This window comes from Kazachstania africana, chromosome 4, assembly GCF_000304475.1.
Source record: "Kazachstania africana CBS 2517 chromosome 4, complete genome".
NCBI lineage: Eukaryota > Fungi > Ascomycota > Saccharomycetes > Saccharomycetales > Saccharomycetaceae > Kazachstania > Kazachstania africana.
The window spans coordinates 251,764-275,150 of NC_018943.1; the positions used below are offsets into that span (position 1 = coordinate 251,764).

Sequence of the window (23,387 nt, forward strand, 5' to 3'; positions counted from 1 at the left end):
TACAGAGCACGTCCATATTTGAGGTTGTCAAACGTTCAAATTTTATTCTGGAAGGAGAACTACTATAGTTTTAAACAAAGATAGGAAAATTTGAAATCTCCACAAGTTTTAAGTAAGAAGCATCCTCGAAACAACATAAACATATCCTTAAAATAGTAATAGAAAAAAGATGTCCACAGAAACCACAGAATCAAAAGACATTTATCCACTTGCTTTACTAATGGACGAATTGAAGCATGATGACATTTCTAATAGAATTGATGCCATGAAGAAACTGGATACGATAGCTATTGCTCTTGGTTCAGAAAGAACTAGAAATGAGCTAATGCCATTTCTAATTGAAGTTGCTCAGGATGATGAGGATGAAGTGTTCGCAGTTTTAGCTGATGAATTAAGCAAATTTATTCCATTAGTAGGGGGTCCCAAATATGCCACATTAATATTACCGGTATTGGAAATATTGGCTTCAACCGAGGAAACACTTGTTCGAGATAAAGCCATTGATTCTTTGAATAATATTGCGCATGAATTGTCGCAAGATCAACTTTTCAATGATTTTGTTCCCATGATCGATCGCCTTTCTACTGCAGATTGGTTTTCCTCGAAAGTTTCAGCATGCGGTCTTTTCAAGTCTGTTATCGTTAGAATTAGAGATGATACTTTAAGACAAAACTTACTTGCCTTATATTTACAATTAGTTTCTGATGACACACCAATGGTTAAAAGAGCTGCCGCCAAGAATCTTCCTCCTATAATTGATTTGTTAACCCAAAATCCTGATTTATCAAATAACCATGATTGGGATTACATTTCAAATATGTTTCAAAAAATTATCAATGATAATCAGGATTCCGTGAAATTCTTAGCTGTTGATTGTCTTATTTCTATATTAAAATTTTTCAATACAAAAAATGGATCGGCCCATACAAAGGATTTATTGGATTCCTCAGTGAAATTGATAACAGATGAAGCTTGGAGGGTTCGTTATATGGCCGCTGATAAGCTTACCGAATTAGCCAGCCAATTTGTTAGCGAACCAAGCTGCCTAAATTCATTGGTAGAACCTTTTTTGAGCTTGTGTGAAGATAATGAGAGTGATGTAAGGAAGGCAGTTGCACAACAGCTTCCTGGATTTGCTAAAATATTGAAGACATCATTATCTGAAACTGATTTTGTACTAGGAAAAATTATACCTGCTGTGCAAAATTTGAGTATGGACGAAAGTGAAGTTGTTAGAGCATCATTAGCATTAAAAGTAACCGAATTAGTTGAAGTCATGACTAAAGAAGAGGCTATAGACCATTTATTACCTATTTTATTAAACATGCTAAAGGACGAATTCCCGGACGTTCGTTTGAATATTATTGCCAACCTAAAAATTGTCAATGATTCAATTGGTATTGATTTATTATCGGAATCTTTGCTCCCAGCAATTACAGAACTAGCAAATGACGTTAACTGGAGGGTAAGAATGGCAATTATTGAATATATGCCTATTTTAGCCGAACACCTTGGTGTTGACTTCTTCAATCAACAGTTGTCAGATTTATGTCTTTCATGGTTATGGGATACCGTCTTCTCTATTAGAGAAGCAGCCGTCAATAATTTGAAAAAATTAACGAAGATATTTGGCTCGGAATGGTGTCGCGATGAAATTATTTCAAGATTGTTGAAATTCGATTCACAATTGCTTGAAAACTTCATATATAGATTCACTTTACTTACTGCCTTGACTACTTTGATACCAGTTGTCTCTATCGATGCTGTAAATGAACAGATCCTACCGTTTGTAAAGCACTTAGCTGATGATGCAGTACCAAATATCAGATTCAACGTTGCCAAGTCGTATGCTATTATCGTAGAAGCTTTATTAAGCGGTGAAGACAAGGATACGAACAAAGCATTAGTTAAAGACTCAATCTTGCCTTCATTAGAAAAGTTATGCAGTGATAATGATTTTGACGTCAAATATTTTGCCGGTGAAAGTATAAAAAAATGCAATGAACTAGCAAGTGCCTAAACGTGATGAAAAATGGAAAGAAAAGTTAGTAAACGATTAAATATATATATATATATATATATTATTAATTCAAATTTAATTATGTAAAGTAACATAAGTTAAAGAGATTACACGGTGAATAGAACAAAAAAAATTTGACCTTCACAAAATTACTATTACCTGTTTTGTATCAAAGAAACAGGCTAGTTCCCCCAATCCAAAATTGTTCCAACATCTAGTCCTAACTACCAAAATAAGTTCCACTCATCTTTGGACACTATTCCTCCCATGGTCCTAATGCAAATATCGTTCATACGACTTATCTCCAGTTATATAATCTATTCTTGACCAATTTCAACGGGGAAAAAAGCTCAATGCTAGCACTACCTACACCATATGTAATTGTCTATTAATATAAGGTAGTAGCATTTGTATTCCGCCCCCTTTACTTTTCAAGAGACTTCTTCGTGATGGTTGTGAATCGATGCTCATCTCTTTTTTTTTTTTGTTCAAATCATGTAAGTAAATCTACGGACTTTCAAGGAATATTCAAACAATTAAATGATACAAACGGTCCATATTTAAAAGTTCACATTGAGGACTATGACAAACGTATAGCAGATGTTTCAACGTAAGCTCATAAATGTCAACAATACGATCTCAAATAGTACAAACCTGTCTTCTTTCACACTATTGACGTATAATATTTTGTCACAGTCTTATATGTGGCCTCAGGTTTACAAGTACGTTCCAGCAAAATATAAAAGTTGGGAATATAGACATAAACTACTCGAATATGAGATACTGAAGTTATACAACGCTGACATAATATGTTTACAAGAGTTGACAAGTCGGGACTACGAGTATTACTGGAGGAAAAAGTTATCTAAATTTAACAAAGGGTCTGATTTTATTTGTAAGACACCTCCGAAATATTGGACAAAGGCAGCTGATGATCTAGATGGTGTTGGTATTTTCTATAACTTGGACATGTTTGAGCTGATTGATTCGAATGGGATTCGATTAAGTGATTTTTTAATTTCAGATTTTGAACAGCCGGAGCTTGATTACTTAGCCTCTAGAAAACTTGTTCTGACTGATGGAGAAGGCAGGCAAATTAAAGTGAGTAATATTTTGGATGTTTTGGAAGAGAAAAACCAAGTTTGTCTCTTTATGACGTTGAAACATAAGAGAACCGGTGCGACAGTTGTAGTTGTTACTACGCATCTTTATTGGAAATACGATGAAATCAAGTTGACTCAATGTATGATTATTATGAGACAATTGTCAAAGATAATGAAGGATCAGTTGAAAAAAGATGGTAGTTCGTTTGTCAAAGTGTTATTTGCTGGTGATTTAAATTCCAATAGAAACTCAGTGGTCATAAATTTTTTGAAAGGACAAATTCTAAATAATAACAAACTAAATATGTTGAACCCCATGAGAGCATACTTAAATCGCACCATATATGATGACATTCCAAACTCTACATATCTAAATACATGTTATTCCGGAAAATTGAAAGGTGTATTTGACTACATATGGTACCACGACGCAGAGTTTCGAATGACCAAGATATTATCAGGCAAAGAGGTTTCACAAGAATTATTAGAATTGGAACAACATGGTTTACCGAATGCTGACCATCCGAGCGATCATATCCCAGTCTTAGCTGAATTCCAGATTCTTTGATCAACTACACCAACGTTTGCATTCTGTCATCAATGTTAAAATCTAAAGTGTTTTTTTTCTATATTTAGTCGCTCTGACATGAAAAATTTTTCCCATAGTAAAGAAAAATTATAACTCGTCGAGACACTATAAGCAAAACCTCAAAACAATAGAATAGTTCCCAATTTGGATAACAAAGACCTTTAGAGAGTCAAATGATGCGAAAAATGAATCAATACCAGAGTGAAAATTCAACTTCTAAACCTGTGGCTTCAGACAATGCAAATAATTCAACCAATTTAAATTCGCCATCTGCTGCGATGGGAACAATGAATTTCGCACAACCGCAAGTATTCGATGACACAGTATCTAGAAATATAAGGATGAGACTGGACTACAAGAAATCATTCCAGGATGATCCAGAATTCTATCCGGAGTTCACAAATTATCCATCCTTTCCCGTTGTTCCTGATAATATGATGAATATTTTATATGGGAATAACGCAAACGATAGTATCAATAATATTCCATTACAAAACGGACTAAACCATACAGCATCAATGGATTTGGACTCATTTGGTAGCAGCAACATGAATCCCGTTTTCAAATCAAATACTTCAGCGCCCATCACCAGCAACAATGTAATCAATAGCATCAATAATATAACAAACATATTATTCAATAAACAACAACAACAGCAACAGCAGCAACAAAACTCAAAACATATCGATTCCCATAAGGACTTACTCTCCCTATTAGCACATAAAAATATGGAGAAACAAAATTTTCAAACTAAAAGGATGAATTACCATCAAACACATGGTGGCGACCCATATTTAATGAATTAATGTTGGCATTCTCTCAATTCTATTAAACATTCTTATCTGTAATATCTTTTAATGCATTTAATATTATTATATAACTTTTAAAATGACATTTGAATTTAATAAGGTTACTTAAATAATTTACACAGTACGCTCTTTTCAAGCATCCTTCTTCTTACTTGCTTCTTTGAACGCTATAGAACGCTTGGTGACTCTACCCGTCTTAGATCTTTGCTTTTTCTTTTTCAGCTTAAGTGTTTTATTGTCACCTTTTGTTGCTCTTGTACCTTCAATTGTCAGTTCTTTACCTAATGCAGCCTTATCAGCTTTCCCAAGAGCTTTTCTAGCTCTACCCATTTTAGTCTTTTGAGCTTCTGATAAATTAGAAAACTTTCCACTTTTTGAAGTACTATCTTGAGTTTTCTTCATGTTTTTACACCTACTTATACGTAAGTTTCTACTCTTTTTGTTAGTAGCAGTTATTGAAGCCATTGGCTTATTGTTTAATAATAGCGCCTTGTTGACACTTGATAGATCCGAAAATTGGACATATGCGAAACCTTTACCCAAATTAGTCTTGGAATCTCTAATGATACGAACATATTCAATCTCCCCACATTTACTGAAATGGTTCCAAAGAGATTCTTCGTCTTCTTCAAAATCAAGGTTACCCACAAAGATTGAACGTTTCTTGTCGTGAGGTGCTGGATGCGTAACAGAATCAACTTTCAAATGACGGTTGTGGAAAACCTTACCATTTAAGGCGCTTATTATTGGCTTGATGGATTTTTTGTTCTTATAGACAATGTAAGCATTGACTGATTGTCTGGATTTATGTAATTTTTGTCTAACAAATGCAACTTTTCTTGGTAATGCTTCATCAAAGGAAATGGATCTGAATCTTATACTTTCGATAACTAAGAAATCTTCATCATTTGTGGTTTCTACATCATCTTCAGATATTTTTGGGATAGTGGCAAATAAATTTTTGAATTCTTTGTAGATGCTTTTTGAAATAATTGCTTCACTAGTTAAATTACCGACGAAAAGAGTTCTTTCAGCTTTTTCTAAATCATCTTCTCTCAGATCAATTTTCTTAGCCTTTGTTTCTTGAGATTTGACAGTCTTTTCATTACTAGATTTATTCAAATCAGCTGTTTCTTCTTTATCTTCACTATCTTCCTTTAATAACTTGGCAAAATATTTTTCTTCCAAATGATCACTTTCATCATTTGTAGACTTTTTCTTGTGTCTCTTTTTGGATGGTTCTTCAGATTCGATGGTACCCGTTGTAGCTTCAGACTCTTCTTCGTTTGATTCTACTTTATCGTTAGTTCTCTTGGTTACGGTTGGTAATATGGTTCTTAATCTTGATTTGATAGATAAGGCATCGTCAACTTTCTTTTCATTTGAAGCATCGAATAATTTACTAACCGTCGATTCAACCTTGCTTGAGTCAACACTTCCGAACAAATTATCAATAGAGGACATAATAGAATGTATGGTTCCCTGGCTTTGAACTTGTTCTGGTGCTTCTAGCAATAGACTAATTCATCTATATAGTCTAAACTCTATGCACTGCTAACAATGCTGGTGTGCGATGAGCTTTAACAGTCAGAAAAATTTTCAGATATTGGGTATGGGTGTTTTATACGGTATAAGGCAATAACATATAGTGTTAATATGGAATGACTAGCACTATCCATGACATATTACAACTTGGTGTTATAATAACAAATTGACTATTTTTTTAAACAATTATTTATTTAGATTTGACTATAGTATTTCATTCTAATAAAATAATAAACTTATAATTCATATATATATATATTAGTAGTAATAAATGGATAAAACACAAAAAGGTAGATTGATTGATATATTATCCTGTTTATTTTAATGGAATGAAACGAGAGGTGGTGGCACCAGCTCTACCGTGTCTAACTGGAGTGTAAGTGATGGAGAATTCACCTAAGTAGTGACCTAACATTTCTGGTCTGATTTCAACTTGGTTGAAAACCTTACCGTTGTAGATACCGACAACAGAACCGATCATTTCTGGGACAATGACCATGTTTCTTAAGTGGGTTCTGACAACAGCTGGCTTTTCGTTTTCTGGAGCAGCTAACTTAGCAGCTCTTAATTTCTTTAAGAAACCAGCTGGCTTGGCAGATAAACCTCTGGCGAATCTTCTTCTAACTCTGGCAGAAGTTAACTTGATGAAATCTTCAGTAGACATTTCTAATAATTGGTCTAAATCGACACCTCTGTAAGAATGGGTCTTGAAAACTCTCTTCCTGGCAGTAGCAGTAGACATGGTTCCGGTTATCTGTGTTGTGTACTATTAACTTGAAGAATCAATAAATAAAATATCACCAATATATAACTAGTAACACTTAATATTGAAACTTTTTTGTAAATATCTAAGAAAATCTGAATATTACTTCAGTTGCGTTAACGAAAGATTGCATTACCATTCTCTCTCTGTCTGTGTGATTTCCGACCATCTCGCTTGCCCGCGCGTGTCTTCCCGTCTGTCTGTCTGTCTGTCTGTCGAGCCAGGCAGGGATGGACTCTGCCTGGGCGATGCGACTGCTAGAGAGGAGCGCTGAGACTGAAGTGGGTTAGGCAGGGACGTTGATGAGTTCGGGATGTGTGTCTCTGCTGGGGGAGGGGGGAGGGAAGGATTCTCCCACCCAGAGAAATTTAGCGAAATGGCAGAGAAATCTCATTTTCCGCAAGAAACGACGCAACAACTGGTTCTAACTTTTCATTTGACTGCGATATAACCCATACATATATTGACTCTGTGCGGCATGTTCACGGCGGCGGACATTAGACATCCAGACATTATTCAAAAAATCTGGTCAAAAACACGTCCAATTTGAAGAACATTTCGGACAGTCCAATGCGGGCCGGCAAGTCTAGTCTCACTACGCTGCTCTGCTGATCTCTCAGCCAAACCGTCGTGAATGGAACCAAAGTCTCACCGTGCCAGTAGCATGTGTGCCCACCAGTCTTTCAAGATATTATTACTAGGCTTAAGTAGTATATATTAAAAGTTAGTCAACTTTTACATTAACCCTTTTCTCATAGAAAGCAATTGACCTACACCAAAGATGAAGTACTTAGCTGCCTACTTATTATTAAACGCTGCTGGCTCTGCCCCAAACGCTGAAAACGTCAAGGCCGTCTTATCCTCTGTCGGTATTGAAATTGAAGATGACAAAGTCTCTTCTTTATTATCCGCTTTAGAAGGTAAGTCTGTCGAAGAATTAGTTGCTGAAGGTAACGAAAAATTATCTGCTGTTCCAGCTGCTGCCCCAGCTTCTGGTGCTTCTGGTGCTGCTGCCTCTAGTGAAGCTGCTGCTGAAGAAAAGGAAGAAGAAGAAGAAGAAGAATCCGATGCTGACATGGGTTTCGGTTTATTCGATTAAACAAAGGTGTAAAATATCTGTTTTTACCTTATCATATTTGTTTCTTCATATTATCTCATATTCTTTCTTATAAAGATATCTCAAATCTACCAAAATTGTTCATTTATATCTACTTTGTAACTATATAAGAATAGATAATTATTGGTATGACTTTCAAAACAATAATACTAATGCATTTTATTTTATTGTGATCAATATCTCTCTTTATTCAAGTGGCGATGCGTTGTCGTTTTTTCAATTACCTTAAAGTGTTAAGTTCATTCAATATATCTGTCTACATATATACGGTTACATCACTAAGAGTTGTTAACATAGAACGATACTATTACACACACGCTATCATCATATGAAGCCTCAAAGTATTACTATTCTACTGACGCTATTTATCAGGTATATACTGGCTTCACGTGAAAATCAGGTAATCTTAGCTCCAAATCAAGATACAATGTCACAAGGTCAAGGTAACTCGGATCCTTCACTCAGCAATCTACATTTTACCCATGATTTGGTATGTAACGATGTGGAATGCTACCCACTTGTCTTTGAACCTACTAATGAGTGGCAAATAATAAGACCAGGACAACAGATTCCTGGCGGGCTCGATGTAAAACTAAATCTAGAAACTGGTTTAAAAGAAGCTAAACTCCTAGAGACTGAGGAAATCAGTACCGATTATGAGTTTACTGCACAATTCAATGAAATCAAAGGGCTATTATCAAATGGTGATGAGCAATCTTATGATGAAATTGAAAGCAAATTGGATGACCTTTTAGAGTTTGCTCATGATTATAAACATGGGTTGAAAATAATATCTCATGAATTCAAATTTATAACAGAAAACTTATCTTTTAATGAGAGTTTACCTTTTAAGTTAAGAGAGATAAGTGCAAGATTAATTTTAAGTTGTTTGAGGAATAACCCCCCAGTTTTGAACTATATCAATGAAACATATCCATCTTACGTAGGCGATATCTTTTCGGAACTTTCCAAGCAGAATGTTTTAGAGGTCCAAATATTAATGAAAAGATATTTAAATATCTTATTAGAACTGATTAGTGAGAATTATCAATTTAGTAACTTCGAATTTGGAACGTTATCCAACATATATAAATCAACGAATGATAAACAAATCAAATTGAAGTTATTGGAATTAATTTCCCATTCTCTACAAGAGGAACATTCCGTTTCAAACTTACAAAAGAGAAATGAATTAATTGATGTGAAAAGTCTTGCACAGGAGTTCAGTACACATATCCGAGACAAAAGTATTGATGAATTGCATGTCAGAAAGTTTTTCAATTCATTATTCAATTTAAAGAAGGCTTACCCAAATGATATTAAGGTTGATGAACAATTTTTAAATTGGTTGGCTCAACAGTCAGAAGAAAGAAAATTAAACCTAGGCAATCAGCTAACAGAAAGAGATCTTGAACAGGACTCTTTCGACCAAAAATTGATAGAAAGCAGACATTTACTTTTTGGTAATCCAATGGCTAATCGTATAAAACATTTTGAAGATGAATTATAGTTTATGCAATATCCCAGATTATATAAAAAACATTATTTAGATAGGCGTCATTCTGTCGTCACTTCATCCAGAAAAGTTCCGTCATTTGCTAATCTTTTCCTGAATTTATCCCACCATGTGTCAAATCTTTTGATATTAACATCCCCATTTGAATCTAAAAACCCCGAAAGATAATTATATGCATGTTGAACGATCTTCGCTGCCAAATCGTGTGTCAATACTGGGTACATTTTAGCCAATTGTCCAGCAGTGGTTATTTGCACCGAGTTCACATTTGGTTTTGCCAACACAAGAGACGATGACGTCGCAGCTTTATTCTGATTCCTTATTTCTTGCAATTTTAACATCCCTTCATTTCTGGGTTCAATAGATATACCTATCAGTAATTGTGATATGTTATTACCATCGCTATTATCCATTTTTATACTCCCATCAGACGGGAGACCGGTATAGTCCTCATCCATATCGATTTCCCCTAGACCATCGTCCTGACTGCTAGAGTCCATCATATTAGGTAACTTGACTTTGAATATTGCACTTGGCTTTTCACTGGCTAGATAACCAAATAATTTGAAGTCTTCAGTAGCGCTTATTTTGAAATACACGTTAGCAATGTATTCTTGTGGAAAGGTTACATTTGGTAAGATGAATAATGTTATATGAGAATATGATTTTGGTTTCGTAGAAGATAAAACGACAGTATGTTGAAGCCCATTGGAATTGGGTAGTTCTTCTGACATTTGTAATGGATTTCCTGATGCTATGGCAGCAAACATGACAGTTAGTTACCTTGAAAATAGTCTTTATCTTTGGCTGTCTATCAAATTGATGGCACCATCTCCTTTAATTGAACTCGCTTTTTTTTATATATTCATTTTGATCAATTGGTTATATCTGATGCGCGATGAAATTATTCTCGAAAATTCTCGAGTTTACTGGATAATATGATAAATTAAAAGAGCCAAAGGCGCTTCACCAATTAGTCACCCGTTCAATGCTGCAAGAATCAGCTGTCATTAAATGCAGCCAAAGCAGCAATTACTCTTGAACGGCTTTCTTCAGGGCCAAGGATCTGAATTAAAGCCGGTAATTTACTGCCAGGAACTGGTCCGGTCAGTGCGAACCTCAAAGTCTTGAATATTAGCTTCTTATTAATGTCCAATTGTTGAGATGTATTAGAGACAAGTCCATTAACGTCTTGTTGAAAATTCTGGTTTGCGAGATAGCGAAGAGCTTCTATTATCCGTACTCGATCATTGGGACCAATAAAATTGTTCACTGCCTCAACTGTGAGTTTTGGTCTTTCAAAAAAATAAGCAAAGTGACTACTGAATTCATCTATCTTTGTTAATGATTGGCCGCAAAGTTTTAAAATAGAACGAATTTTATCTCTTGAAACAGTGTCAGGAAATGTTTTCTGGATGGAAGGAGCAATCTCATCAACGAGCTGAAGTAACGTAGACTCATTAGCTATTTTCCTTTGTAAAGATTGTTTGTTGAAGAATAACAATTTTTTATAGTCAACTTTAACGTTTCCTCTGGTCAAATGGTCTAAAGAAAACAATTTGATTAGTTCCTCCAGAGTAAAACATTCATGCGTTAGTTTCGCGATAGCTCTTGGGGGTGACCATCCTAGTAATGCACAAAAATTGATTAATGCGTCAGGAAATATTCCGTTTTCTTTAAAACTCAACACAGATGTATCGCCTTTCCTCTTGCTTAGTTTCTTGTCGTCCTCGACATTAGTTAACAGAGGAATATGAATAAAATTCGGAGGAGTCCAGCTCAATGCTTTATACAATGCAATATGTTTTGGAGTAGATGGTAGCCATTCATCACCTCTGATAACATGGGTGACTTCCATTAAATGATCATCTACAACATTAGCAAAATGGTAGGTGGGGAAGCCATCAGATTTCATTAAAATAGGATCATCAAATCCTACTCTGTCTTTCCTCTCTTGAATATTAACTGTACCATGTAACATATCTTGGAAGCTATCATATTTATTTGGGCTTTTGAGTCGGAGCACGGGCCTAGTATGCCCTGCATCAAATAACCTTCGAACATCGTTATCAGATAGGTGTAAACAATGTCTGTCGTAACCATGCGCCCTCATGGTTGATAATCTGTCTTTAGTACAAAAACAGCGATATGCAGCGCCGGTTTCGAGCAATTTATTGGCGTACTCTTCGTATATGGGAATTCGATCACTTTGTCTAATTGGCCCTACGTCATACTTCAAATTACACCAATTCAATATATCGCATATATCTTGCTCAGCACCTGATTTCAAACGTGTCCTATCTGTATCCTCTATTCTCAATATGAATTTACCATTTGTACTACGTGCCAATAGGAAGTTGTACAATGCAGTTCTCAATGACCCAATATGCAAAAGTCCCGTTGGAGAAGGTGCGAACCGTGTGACAACTCGCTCTTTTGGATGAATTGACTTCTTTCCACGCAATTGAACATGACGAGAGAGTGAAAAGTTCCCTTTAAAAGGTCTACTGAAGAGTGTTTGCATGCCCTTTCTGTTCAGTAGCATCTGTTCAAGAATTCGAGATGAACTAAATTTTCCAAAAAAGTCCGTGATATATAATAATAAACCACTATAAAATGAGAAAATGTACGTAACCATATACATCATAATATATCATGCTACATATGTAGTAAGTTCTCCAAAATGTACAATGCTAGAATCTTGTGAAGGATCTGGTATAGCAGAGCCAGCAAATACGCAATGGACAGCCATCTTTTCATGGTAATACAGGTCTGTTAATAGTTTTGGTGTAATTAAGAAATATTGTGAGGTGTTTTCCGCACATGCATTCTCTACCATTGCTCTGTGCACAATTCTTTCATTCCTTTGATCCATACCTTGATTTATTTCATCGACAACCCTGAAAGGTGCTGCTGTGAATTCCTGCAATGCTATCATGTAGAGAACAGTGGATACAGCTCTCTCACCACCTGATTGAGTATGCGAGTCCAGTCGTTTCAGTTGCGTATTATCTCTGAATTTAACCATAATTTCAATTTTCCAATCATTATATAGATGAGGTTTTACTAGATTGACCGAGCCTGCACTTCCAACATTAGTGAAAAGGTTGGCAAATGTTTTTGAAATTTTAGCAACCAATTCATTCAATTGGGGCTCTAATAAATCATGTTTTTTCCGCATCTCTAGTTTTATTTCCTTCAATTCTTTGACCTGGGTAGGTAGAGTTTCGCGCAAGTGATTTAGTTCTGATTCAACCTGCTTTAGAATCGTAACTGACGAAGTATCATGATTCATCATAGATAATTCAGATTCTAACTTCTCAATATAGTCTTTAATATAGCTGGAATTGAATTTATCCCCTCTTTCATATGATTCTGCCAGTTCATTTAGGGCCTCTCTATCATCTTCACCGTATGTTCTAATTTGGTCCATCCAATCCTTAAACTCATTAGTATTCTTCATTCTTTTAATAATCTCTTTCTTTGTGTTGTATTCTTCTTGTAACTCGACTTCACGGTTGTTGAAAATCCCTACGACTTCGTTCAATGATGTCTGCAAATTTTGCTGTTCGAAAACTTTAATCTTCATTTCCATAACGTCCCTCTCTACAGAGTTTACAGATTTCATGACATTCGTCATATCAGTTAGAAGCTTCGCCTGTGATATTAATTGTTCACTGATTTTACCCTCCACATCTTTAACCTTTTGAGAGACGTCTTTCCTGGCTTCGTCCTTGTAGGTCTCCAGCCTTTGCTGTAAAGATTCGATATTGCTTTTAGTCATAGAATGCTTTTTCCTTTGCTCGTTTAGTCTGTATGCCTTATCACGTAGAGTGTCTAGCTCCCTTCTAAGATCCGAACGACGCTCCTTTAAATCATTCTTGTTGCTCGATAATGTTTCCAACCTACGTAAACACTGGCTCTTCTTTTGCTTCAGCGAATCTATTTCAGCGTTCACCTTATCTTTTACATCCTGTGATATTATATTTGAACGATAGAATTTTGTTGGACTGATATTTGATTCCACAGTAAATATTTGTTTTGATCCATAAGAAGATTGCCTAATATTTACCATTTTATTGCCGTAAAGAACCCTTCTGAAGAGGGGTTTGCCATCTTCTGTTGGCTGCGTAAGTTTTGCGACCTGAGCGGCGGATAATTCTCTTCTGGAAACTGGAATAGTATGTATATTGCTGAATTCACAAACCATCCTGATGACATTCGGATCACCACTTACAAAATCAGACAGATATCCCTCAAACCCAAATCTCCGCTGCAACTCATCTCTCGGTATTGGAGGTTTTAATTGTGCACTTGAAAGTTCTCTCAAATTAACTTTGAAATTTTTCAGTATCTGATCTCCATAGTTATTAAAAGTTTGCTGATCAACAATAGTTAGCGCCTTTGATGTGTTATAATCAATACATTGGGCCAAATATGGAGCAAATCCAGGATCTTTTGTGGCAATAGACATTATTGGAGGCTCCAAAATTTTAGATTTTAGGTCCTCATCCTCATGTGTACGAATAAATAATATGGCGTTTTTGACGTCTTTAAAATCTCCTCTGGAATCAAGAATACCAATCCTGTCGTTTCCTGTCAATAACCTCTGTTTTTGCTCCGCCTGTCTTGCTATATGTGTGATTTCATAGTTAACTGTGTTAGCAGTATTATCGATATCGGTTATGGAAGTATGAATGCGGCCCTCTTCCTCAATTAAGGTATTTTGCTGTGAAGATATCTGTTCAATGTCCTTAGGGTCAGGTAACTGTATTTGTGAAAGAACGTTTTGATTAGTTTCTATTTCCTGTTCCGTTAACTTGATAGAATTCTTAATTTTCTCATTTCTATTTTTATAATAGTCGATTTGGCTATTTTTCTTCAATATATCTTCTCTTACCAGATTCAATTTTTCTGTGGTTTGATTTAGTCTCTGAACAAGTTCATTCCTCTCAGATATTTTTAAGGTATGTTTATTTTTTGTTTCTTCAAGAGTTTCATGTACCGATACTTGAGATGAATGGAAGGGTTTCTTGTCCTTTATTAGGCTTTTCAAATTATTTTTCGCTATTTCATAATCATTTTTATAAGCTTTTAATTTTTCCTTGTGCTCTTTAATATACACGTAAGGTAATAATTTATTATGCTTGTCCAAGACAATTTTTTTATTTTCAAAGTCTTCTAATGATTTAACGGACACTTCTAGTTTATCTTTCTTATCTTCTAATTCTTTAAGTTTCTTATTTTTAAGTTCAACATCCTGAGATGAAACAATTTCTTTTGTTTGAAGTTGTTTTAAATCTTCTAAAGTTTCTAATAATGATGGATTAATTGATCTAATAGTTTCAATCAATAGTTTGTCAGATTTTAATTTAGCGAAATCTTCAACGTGTTCTTGAGACAAAAACTGGCATAAATTATCTAGCTGAATATTGAGTTCACTGGCCAATTTCCTGACTGCAGTTTCTGTGCTGGGAGAGTCGTCTATATAGTACTCAGACTTTTTTTTATTTCTGGTCATGATTCTTGTTATCTTAATTACTTCATTAGGCATATGCCCTCTTAAGAAAGTGTCAATTTGGGCTGTATTCTCACCATTTTTGATAAAATTATCGATTTTCTTACTTCTACCAATATATTCTGGTTTACCTGCTAACCCAAGACATACAGCACAGACAAAAGTTGATTTACCGGACCCGTTTGGTCCCACGAGCATATTTAACGAAGGGCTCAGGTTAAATTCAGTGATAGAGTATGTCATTACGTTTTGTAGTCTCAATTTCACGATATTTCCAGGTTGAAATTTTGAATAATCGTAAGTCGGTGATGGCTTCATCCGTTTTCTTCTTGGTCTCGTTTCATCATCTACGTAATCATGGAGATTTATCGTCGTCATCGTTGTGGTTTAGTACTTTTCACACGCAGGATTCGTAGATGCGTGTACAAAGTTTTATGTGTTTCCAAGTACGATCAACTTTTGTGTTTTCTAAATATAAGACATCTCTTATTTTTCAATGTTCTCCAGAAATGATATTGGATCTGAATCATGGCATAATGTAAGAACGCCAAAGAAAGTCATATGGTAAGACTAGATAAATAGAGAACGCGTATCCCATCGGACATACCAACAGGAGATTGTCATAAGACCCCAAATTGTTGGGTACCAAGACAGTGACTGATTGCGTTCGAGGGTCAGACTTTCGAATTGGTATTCCCATGGGTCAAGAAAACGAATTTTTTTTAACAGTATATAAGACCAATTAGCAAGATAATATAGGAGAACAGCAAGTGAAATGGAAGTGATTATATCAGTGTAGCGGTTCTGAGATTAATGGACAATCTAAATTGTATCTATCATCTAAGAAATCTGTTACACGAAAGTGTAATAAGCCATTATTTCATCATAGTATAATCACCGAATTCCACGCCCATTTTGTAATAGAAACTACAGACTGATAACACTATGGAACGACTATTCCCAAGAGTAACATCAGTCGGTACCCCCCCCCTTGGATGCTGCTTCATTGGAGCAAGAAACAGTGATGAAAGAGACTAAAAACTCGATGAGTGAAAAATTTTGTTTAAATACGCGTCAAGTTTAAAGTCGGGTAACGGGGCATCGCGCATTTTGTGCAGAGCTTGACAATTTTATTCAGGTCATTTTAAGCAGTGCAATGAGTATCTGTCTTGGTCATTAGGAGGGAGCATATACTATAGAGCATGTCTAATAAATTGGTTGTTGGGCCAGATGAAGCTCAGGATATTTCTGTTACTGAGAATGTAAGGTTGTCCTTTACGAAGAATTTAGAAAGATTGTCTAATGTAATCGCATTGGCTTTCGAAAAGATGCCCTGTAATGACTACCTCATGAGGAAGTTTCTGAACGTGCCAGTGACGGAGCCATATTCACAGTATAGAGTCAATGCTATTTCTAACTATTTGACCGCGTTCTATTATGATAACGGTGCGGAACTGGTACAGGCTAATGACTTCCATGCAGTTGCCATTTGGACGACTCCGAAGACACCTGTAAATATGCCAAGAACCAATGATGAAAAGTTCAATCAAGTATTTTTCGATGAATTGGGCCAAATAAAGGAAAGACTCATTCCGAAGGAAATCCAATACTATTATTTATTCGTAATTGGTAGAGACCCAAATGACAGTGTCACAAAAGGCTCTGTCAGGTCAATATTTGAATATTACATAGATAGAGCTGATAAAGAAAATGCTGCTATTGCCCTAGAGGCTATCAGTGAGTCTGCCAAGAAAGTTTATGAATATTTTGGATTCAAAAATTACAAGACATTCCAATACGGTGTAGGCGAAGTTGATTCTCAGGGAGTTGTCGATTCTAATGGACAAGGTTTTACCGGTTATCTTATGGTTTATCACAAGGATGCTGATAAGTTATTTAACAAATTATAGCATGTAGATACATTTTTCTATCATATATATAAATTCGTGCACACGACTAAGCCAATTAATCTGTGCGATTGATTGATTTTTCATCCTTCGAAATAAATGGACTTTCGAGACAAGGGCAATGGTATAAGAGATGTTTTAGTCCTGGAATGAACTACTTCACGGCGGGAAAGGAACTATGAACATTTCAATTACCCCAAATACTACTCTAGAGGAAACACAGAATATTGAGGCAGTTGCAGATGTTTTATCGAAGGCTTTTAAAGGAGTCCCAGGCGATGATTATTTCGTTCACAAATTTAATAACATCCCATTGACCGTTCCTCTGGATGAAGCTAAAGTAAAAGAACTACGATTGGGGACAGTAAGTTTCTTCAAGGGCCAAGGCGCAGAGATCATACAGGCAAATAACTTTGATGCAGTGGCCATTTGGCAAACGCCGGACGTCACAATCACTGCAGGGGAAGTTTCAGATCAAGGATTCAATGAAAAGTATATACAAATGGTGAAAAGGGCAGTACGCAAGGTTATACCTGACGAGATGAAACGTTACTACCTTTTTATGATAGGAAGAGATCCAAATGGTGTCACAAAGGGATCTGTCAGATCGATTTTCGAGTACTACAAGAACAGAGCCGACATTGAGAATTCCGCTATCTACTTGGAATCCATCAGTGAAGCAGCAAAGAGTGTCTACGAGTATTTTGGTTTCAAGAACTATCTGACATTTCAAGTTGGCGTCGGCGAAGTCAACTCGCTGGGAAAGCAGGACCCACAGGGGAAAGGATTCACCATGTACCTCATGGTGTACCACAAAGATGCAGACTCCGTGTTGAACTCATTACCATAGTCAATAGCAAGCGTTATGTAGAAATCGACTTATATATAATAATGCATGCAACCCTACTTTTCTGCGCCATTTTAGTATGTGGTGTACCGTCAGGGTTCGTGTCAAACTATATATTTTCTCAAATAATGGATTCTCTCACAAGCCGAGTTTCTAAGAGTTTCCCCTATCAAAATTAATGATACAGCAAACGAAAAATGAAGATAAAAATAAAAGCGGTACACTTGTTATTGAAAGTTCAGGAACAGTTCCCTGCTTCATTGGTTCATCGTATCGTATTTCCTACACTGGCTCTATTCTGAATAGACAACGTCGAAATCAATTGTCGCTTTAAAACTGTTTTAAATCAAGTTTAAGGAGTCTTTGTTTTGATTTGATCCCACTTCCAAGAAATATTACGTTAGTTCAAGTTAATTTCTTCAACAACGTCTCTAATTCTAAAGAAATTCGTTATTTATTTTCATTGCTAACATATTTCTCGATACCCCATCTGCGATCTTTGTTATTGATTCATCTTCCCATTCGTTATTGTATCATATTTGGTAAAACTTACTTTTTTGTCTGATCCTTCAAAACTGACTAGTCTTCCAACATAATTTCAATATATCCAGGATGATGCGTGGTTTCAAACAAAAACTTATAAAGAAAACTACTGGTTCTTCCTCAAGTTCGAAAAAGAAGGACAAAGAGAAGGAAAAAGAAAGAACTTTCACAGCTTCAAACCCTTCAACTAGTAGTAATAGTACCACTGCCTCTTCATCGCATGCTTCGAGAAAAGCTTCACTTGAAACACAGAAACGTTCATCGTCAGAAAGAATAAGGACTCCCACAGGTTCTAATGGTACTAGCACAGATCCTACAAGCCATCATAAGAAAAATACTAGTTCGAACTCTTCTTCGAAAGCGAAGTCAAGTTCATCAAAATCGAAAAGCACTTCAGATACAGAAAACGTCAAGAGATCACCTTCCACAAATTCTCAGCCTACCACTCCTATAGTCACTGTAACAGATGAATACGCAGACTCAAATAAGAACAAATCATCTCCTTCTTCTTCGCAACCAACTTTTATTGGCGCAGCTGCCGCTGTAGCCCCTTTATCCCCCCAGCAAGTGTCTCCTCCAATGAATACTATGTCACCAAATAATAATCAGGGCATCGAGATTCCAAGATCATCACATTCTTTTGAAAAATTACCAACTCCAACTAAATTAAACACAGAACCAGATGTTGATTTGATAAAAACACCTCAACGTCATTCTTCATCTCGTTTTGAAGCATCCAGATATACACAGATAACAAAGTTACCTAGTTTCGATGATGTTTCCCCAGAGGAAAAAATTCCCCTTTTCATGGCTAAAGTGGATCAATGCAATATAATGTTCGATTTCAATGACCCAAGTTTTGATATTCAAGGAAAAGAAATTAAAAGATTCGCATTGCAGGAATTGATTGAGTTTATTATTACGAATAGGTTCACTTATACAAATGAAATGTACCTCCATATGGTAAACATGTTTAAAATTAATTTATTTAGACCTATCCCGCCACCGGTCAATCCAGTAGGCGATATTTATGATCCTGATGAAGATGAACCCGTTAATGAGTTAGCATGGCCTCATATGCAATTGGTCTATGAGTTATTCTTAAGGTTTGTTGAATCGCCAGACTTCAACCATCAAATTGCAAAACAATATATAGATCAAAATTTTATCTTAAGACTGCTAGAATTATTTGATAGCGAAGATATCAGAGAGAGAGATTGTTTGAAGACAACTTTGCACAGAATCTATGGTAAATTCTTAAGTCTTAGAAGTTTCATTCGTCGATCAATTAACAACATTTTCTTACAATTTGTGTATGAAACAGAGAGATTCAACGGTGTTGCAGAGTTATTAGAAATTCTAGGTTCCATTATCAATGGGTTTGCTCTACCGCTAAAGGAAGAACATAAAATATTTCTAATCAGAGTTCTTCTACCCTTACACAAAGTGCGTTCCCTCTCACTATACCATCCACAACTAGCATATTGTATAGTCCAATTCCTAGAAAAAGAACCTCTGTTAACTGAAGAAGTAGTGATGGGGCTCTTACGGTACTGGCCCAAGACAAATTCTACAAAAGAAATAATGTTTCTGAATGAGATAGAAGATATTTTTGAAGTTATTGAACCTTTGGAATTTATCAAGATCGAAGTTCCATTATTTGTACAACTTGCCAAGTGTATCTCATCATCACATTTCCAAGTTGCTGAAAAAGTTTTGAGCTATTGGAACAATGAATATTTTCTAAATTTATGCATCGAAAATGCAGAAGTTATATTACCTATTATTTTCCCAGCATTGTATGAATTAACATCACAGTTAGAATTGGATTCGCCGATGTTGAATGGTAATAACAATGGTAATTCTAGCAGTAGCACCAGTTTATCAGATCCATATATGCTTGTTGAGCAGGCTATAAACTCTGGTTCGTGGAATAAAGCAATTCATGCAATGGCCTTCAAGGCTTTGAAAATCTTTTTAGAAACTAATCCAGTATTATATGAAAATTGCAATGCGTTATATTTGTCAAGTATGAAAGAGAACGAAGAAAGAAAAAATCAACGTGAGAAACAATGGCAAGATCTGGAAGCTTATGTTAATAATTTGCAAATTAACGACGATACTGATGTGACTCGGGATTCAGATTCTAGTACAATACACCCAATGGAAATGTTGAATGATATTGAAGAAGATATAAATTAGCACGCTTTATATAGAAAAAATTACATCTACTGCAGAGAATAACAAACTGTAATGACATCAGTAATGATAACAATGTATAGTTTTATGCTTCCATATAGATATAGTGATAAAGCATAATGTACATAATTAGATATACAAATTTTGAAAATAAATAACTCAATCCATGTAGGTGAATCTCATCCATTTTCTCTAGCTTTTTTCTTAATATGTAGGTTCAGAACTTTTCCATTTTATGTAAATGTAATACAAACTTAGTGATCAAGACTAGAGAAGTACAGAACATTAGCGTTAACACAATAGGCCCATCAATGCCCACAGAATGTACATTCATGCGCTAAAAACCCAAAAAACTGGTAGGAAGAAATTTTCTGTGTTTGTAGGTCTTAGTGCTGGTAAAAGGAGGAAGAGTACCTCAAAACAAGTTGTAACCCACAACAGCAAAAACAATAACAAATACGTCAACTTAGAGCAAGTGTTCGAGGATTCAAAAAGTCGAAGTGTTAATAAATTGATTGTACCTGATATAATTAGAGCTAAGTCAACCCATTTTACACTGATTCCAAAGGATGTCATAGCAGAATCTGTAGTTCCCGAACCTGATCCAAACACAAATGAACCGGTATCACATCCTCCTGAATTGGCCTTTCAATTAAACAAAATATTGTACCAACCAACTACTCTTCATTTACTACAAGATCAAAGATCTGGCGTGTATAACTTTGATCCAAAGCTCGAGAAGATTACTCCAAATTTTTTGAAATGTCGAGTTTTTAGCAATGACAAAAGGGTACCTTTCTTCCTAACTCCACACAAGGATAGCAGCCTACTAGCAGTTGCTAAAAAATTCGACAAACGGTATGTCTCTTCCACAAGTTCAATGACCTCGATTTTATCGCAGCTACATTTTCTTGTTTCGAACTTCAGGAAATTAAATATTACTGACTCTTCCATTTCGAAGAACTTTCCTCAAAAACAATGTGATTTTACCACTGCTGCACAATTCCCAGCGTCAATAATTCTACGAAAAAAGCCAGATGGAATAATATCAATCGACTCAGATAAAACATTAGATAGAGAAATTATTTTATCGATCTTGGGTCATTCATTGGAAGATTTTTTGACGAAGAAAAGAGAAAATGACAAGAATGCCTCTTATCATTATATGAAGATTGATGCTTTCATGCTGAGGTCGCAATTGGATGCTTATGATTCCAAACTTCCTGGTTCAGGAATTTTTGATTTGAAAACTAGAGCTGTTACGGCAATAAGGCACGACTTATCCTATGTAGAAAGTAATAACAATTTCACAGGATATGAGATAGATAAAGTATACGGAAAGTTTGAGTCCTTAGAGCGAGAGTATTTTGAACTAATCAGATCAACCCTTCTCAAATATGCTCTACAGGCCAGAATTGGCAATATGGACGGTATTTTCGTTGCTTATCACAATATATCAAAAATGTTTGGTTTCCAGTATTTACCATTGGAGGAGCTGGATTATATTATACACTCTAGTATCGATTCAAATTTCGCACATAGACTTAATAGAAAAGAATCGGACCTTAAAATGATATTTGGAGATCTTGGTTACATTTTACATTATCAAAGAAAGGAGAGGGAGATTGCCAGTAAAATTGCAGCTACTGAGTTTAAAATTTCTCTAATGTTATTGAAACATATCCTTTCTTATATTGAAAAGCAGTTTGACAATAAATTTCACCCCTCTGACACTTGGAATAACTGCAAAGTAATGATAAAGACAGAGAAAGCAAAGAGAAAAATGCGTAATGGTCAAATTATACATTACCCTGTCCTCAAGGTAATTGCAGTACCTCTTGCAAGTGACTACGAAGATCAGCAAATAATCTCATCTGGCTCTACAAATGACATGATCGTTGATCAAATTCAGCAGTACAATGCCAAAATCAGGAAAGATGCAACCTCCAGATTTTTCAAAGAGAAGGCAGTGGGCCTGGAGATTAGATTATTACATAAATTAGCGCATCATCCTGATGCATCGAAACTTCCTTCATTTTTGATTTCGAATAAAGAACTTCTTACGACCGAACAGATAGAGCGTATAAAGGATATCCTGAGTAAAAATTATTATCCAACTGTTCCAACACATAAATCTCCAAATTTTTTTGATCCCAGCGACATCGATATGTGGGAAGTGAATGTGACGATGACACCAATAGATAATTTACAAGAGCTACAAGACATTTATATTCAATATAATACGACCAAAACTAAGGCTCTTGAAAGCCAAAGTCTTGTTGTTGATAGATTTTCAGATTTAAATCAAGTATCCACAATCGACAAAGAAATTACAGAAATATTACGGAATCTGAGCCATTCGAAGAAACTGGAAAACGAGCCAAGTAAATATCAAGGTGTATTGCGGGCTTATTCGTTAAAGGGCCTCAGAAGAACAAAAAAAAATTCGAAGCAAAAAATTATGTGGAATGACTGAGATTTCATATATTCAGAACATTCTGATATCTCGTAATATCAAGCCACTGTGATGCATACCAGTTACTAGTATATGTATATGGGTTTTCAATGCTGTAGCCCATCTATTTGTCATTCAACTAGGAATTCTGAACTGCGAAAAGAACTTAAGAAGAAAGCGTTTGGAAATAACAGCTATAGCTTTTGCACCTATGAAAGGCAGCAATCCTATATTATAGGATTCATGCAAAGATAACTGTTCTGAGTAGTAACGTGAAAATTGACCTGTGCAAAAGTACTTTATATAAATATGGTTGACTTGCCAGACCCTCGCCATGCACTCGATATCTCTTACATATTAAGACAGTTATTTCATTGGCTCTAATGCGTGTCATCATTATGTATCCTTATGGGAAAATTGCATACCAAACTAAGATTTGTTGTAGCTTGATCTAAT

General features: G+C 35.5%; 14 protein-coding genes across 14 annotated transcripts; 9 read left to right on the top strand and 5 right to left on the bottom strand.

The window, feature by feature from the left end:
* Positions 1-169: 169 nt before the first annotated feature.
* TPD3 (protein phosphatase 2A structural subunit TPD3) lies at positions 170-2,020 on the top strand (the record flags this gene model as incomplete). The annotated part of the gene is made up of 1 exon (XM_003956856.1): positions 170-2,020. One exon carries the CDS (start codon positions 170-172, stop codon positions 2,018-2,020), a length of 1,851 nt encoding a protein of 616 aa, XP_003956905.1.
* Positions 2,021-2,620: 600 nt separating this feature from the next.
* NGL1 (RNA exonuclease) lies at positions 2,621-3,691 on the top strand (the record flags this gene model as incomplete). Its single annotated transcript, XM_003956857.1, has 1 exon — positions 2,621-3,691. The coding sequence occupies one exon, from the start codon at positions 2,621-2,623 to the stop codon at positions 3,689-3,691; it is 1,071 nt and encodes a 356-aa protein (XP_003956906.1).
* Positions 3,692-3,885: 194 nt separating this feature from the next.
* KAFR0D01260 (uncharacterized protein) lies at positions 3,886-4,518 on the top strand (the record flags this gene model as incomplete). Its single annotated transcript, XM_003956858.1, has 1 exon — positions 3,886-4,518. One exon carries the CDS (start codon positions 3,886-3,888, stop codon positions 4,516-4,518), a length of 633 nt encoding a protein of 210 aa, XP_003956907.1.
* Positions 4,519-4,653: 135 nt separating this feature from the next.
* NOP12 (rRNA-processing protein NOP12) lies at positions 4,654-5,985 on the bottom strand (the record flags this gene model as incomplete). Its single annotated transcript, XM_003956859.1, has 1 exon — positions 4,654-5,985. One exon carries the CDS (start codon positions 5,983-5,985, stop codon positions 4,654-4,656), a length of 1,332 nt encoding a protein of 443 aa, XP_003956908.1.
* A 397-nt stretch (positions 5,986-6,382) lies between these two features.
* On the bottom strand, positions 6,383-6,808 carry RPS15 (40S ribosomal protein uS19; the record flags this gene model as incomplete). The annotated part of the gene is made up of 1 exon (XM_003956860.1): positions 6,383-6,808. One exon carries the CDS (start codon positions 6,806-6,808, stop codon positions 6,383-6,385), a length of 426 nt encoding a protein of 141 aa, XP_003956909.1.
* Positions 6,809-7,610: 802 nt separating this feature from the next.
* RPP2A (ribosomal protein P2 alpha) lies at positions 7,611-7,928 on the top strand (the record flags this gene model as incomplete). Its single annotated transcript, XM_003956861.1, has 1 exon — positions 7,611-7,928. The coding sequence occupies one exon, from the start codon at positions 7,611-7,613 to the stop codon at positions 7,926-7,928; it is 318 nt and encodes a 105-aa protein (XP_003956910.1).
* Positions 7,929-8,274: 346 nt separating this feature from the next.
* Positions 8,275-9,456, top strand: SIL1 (Sil1p; the record flags this gene model as incomplete). Its single annotated transcript, XM_003956862.1, has 1 exon — positions 8,275-9,456. One exon carries the CDS (start codon positions 8,275-8,277, stop codon positions 9,454-9,456), a length of 1,182 nt encoding a protein of 393 aa, XP_003956911.1.
* Positions 9,457-9,503: 47 nt separating this feature from the next.
* OPI10 (Opi10p) lies at positions 9,504-10,232 on the bottom strand (the record flags this gene model as incomplete). Its single annotated transcript, XM_003956863.1, has 1 exon — positions 9,504-10,232. The coding sequence occupies one exon, from the start codon at positions 10,230-10,232 to the stop codon at positions 9,504-9,506; it is 729 nt and encodes a 242-aa protein (XP_003956912.1).
* Positions 10,233-10,462: 230 nt separating this feature from the next.
* MSE1 (glutamate--tRNA ligase MSE1) lies at positions 10,463-12,007 on the bottom strand (the record flags this gene model as incomplete). Its single annotated transcript, XM_003956864.1, has 1 exon — positions 10,463-12,007. One exon carries the CDS (start codon positions 12,005-12,007, stop codon positions 10,463-10,465), a length of 1,545 nt encoding a protein of 514 aa, XP_003956913.1.
* Positions 12,008-12,115: 108 nt separating this feature from the next.
* Positions 12,116-15,358, bottom strand: SMC5 (DNA repair ATPase SMC5; the record flags this gene model as incomplete). The annotated part of the gene is made up of 1 exon (XM_003956865.1): positions 12,116-15,358. One exon carries the CDS (start codon positions 15,356-15,358, stop codon positions 12,116-12,118), a length of 3,243 nt encoding a protein of 1,080 aa, XP_003956914.1.
* An 824-nt stretch (positions 15,359-16,182) lies between these two features.
* On the top strand, positions 16,183-16,890 carry KAFR0D01340 (uncharacterized protein; the record flags this gene model as incomplete). Its single annotated transcript, XM_003956866.1, has 1 exon — positions 16,183-16,890. One exon carries the CDS (start codon positions 16,183-16,185, stop codon positions 16,888-16,890), a length of 708 nt encoding a protein of 235 aa, XP_003956915.1.
* A 175-nt stretch (positions 16,891-17,065) lies between these two features.
* On the top strand, positions 17,066-17,737 carry KAFR0D01350 (uncharacterized protein; the record flags this gene model as incomplete). Its single annotated transcript, XM_003956867.1, has 1 exon — positions 17,066-17,737. The coding sequence occupies one exon, from the start codon at positions 17,066-17,068 to the stop codon at positions 17,735-17,737; it is 672 nt and encodes a 223-aa protein (XP_003956916.1).
* Positions 17,738-18,349: 612 nt separating this feature from the next.
* On the top strand, positions 18,350-20,479 carry RTS1 (protein phosphatase 2A regulatory subunit RTS1; the record flags this gene model as incomplete). The annotated part of the gene is made up of 1 exon (XM_003956868.1): positions 18,350-20,479. The coding sequence occupies one exon, from the start codon at positions 18,350-18,352 to the stop codon at positions 20,477-20,479; it is 2,130 nt and encodes a 709-aa protein (XP_003956917.1).
* A 319-nt stretch (positions 20,480-20,798) lies between these two features.
* PET127 (Pet127p) lies at positions 20,799-22,952 on the top strand (the record flags this gene model as incomplete). Its single annotated transcript, XM_003956869.1, has 1 exon — positions 20,799-22,952. One exon carries the CDS (start codon positions 20,799-20,801, stop codon positions 22,950-22,952), a length of 2,154 nt encoding a protein of 717 aa, XP_003956918.1.
* Positions 22,953-23,387: the final 435 nt, after the last annotated feature.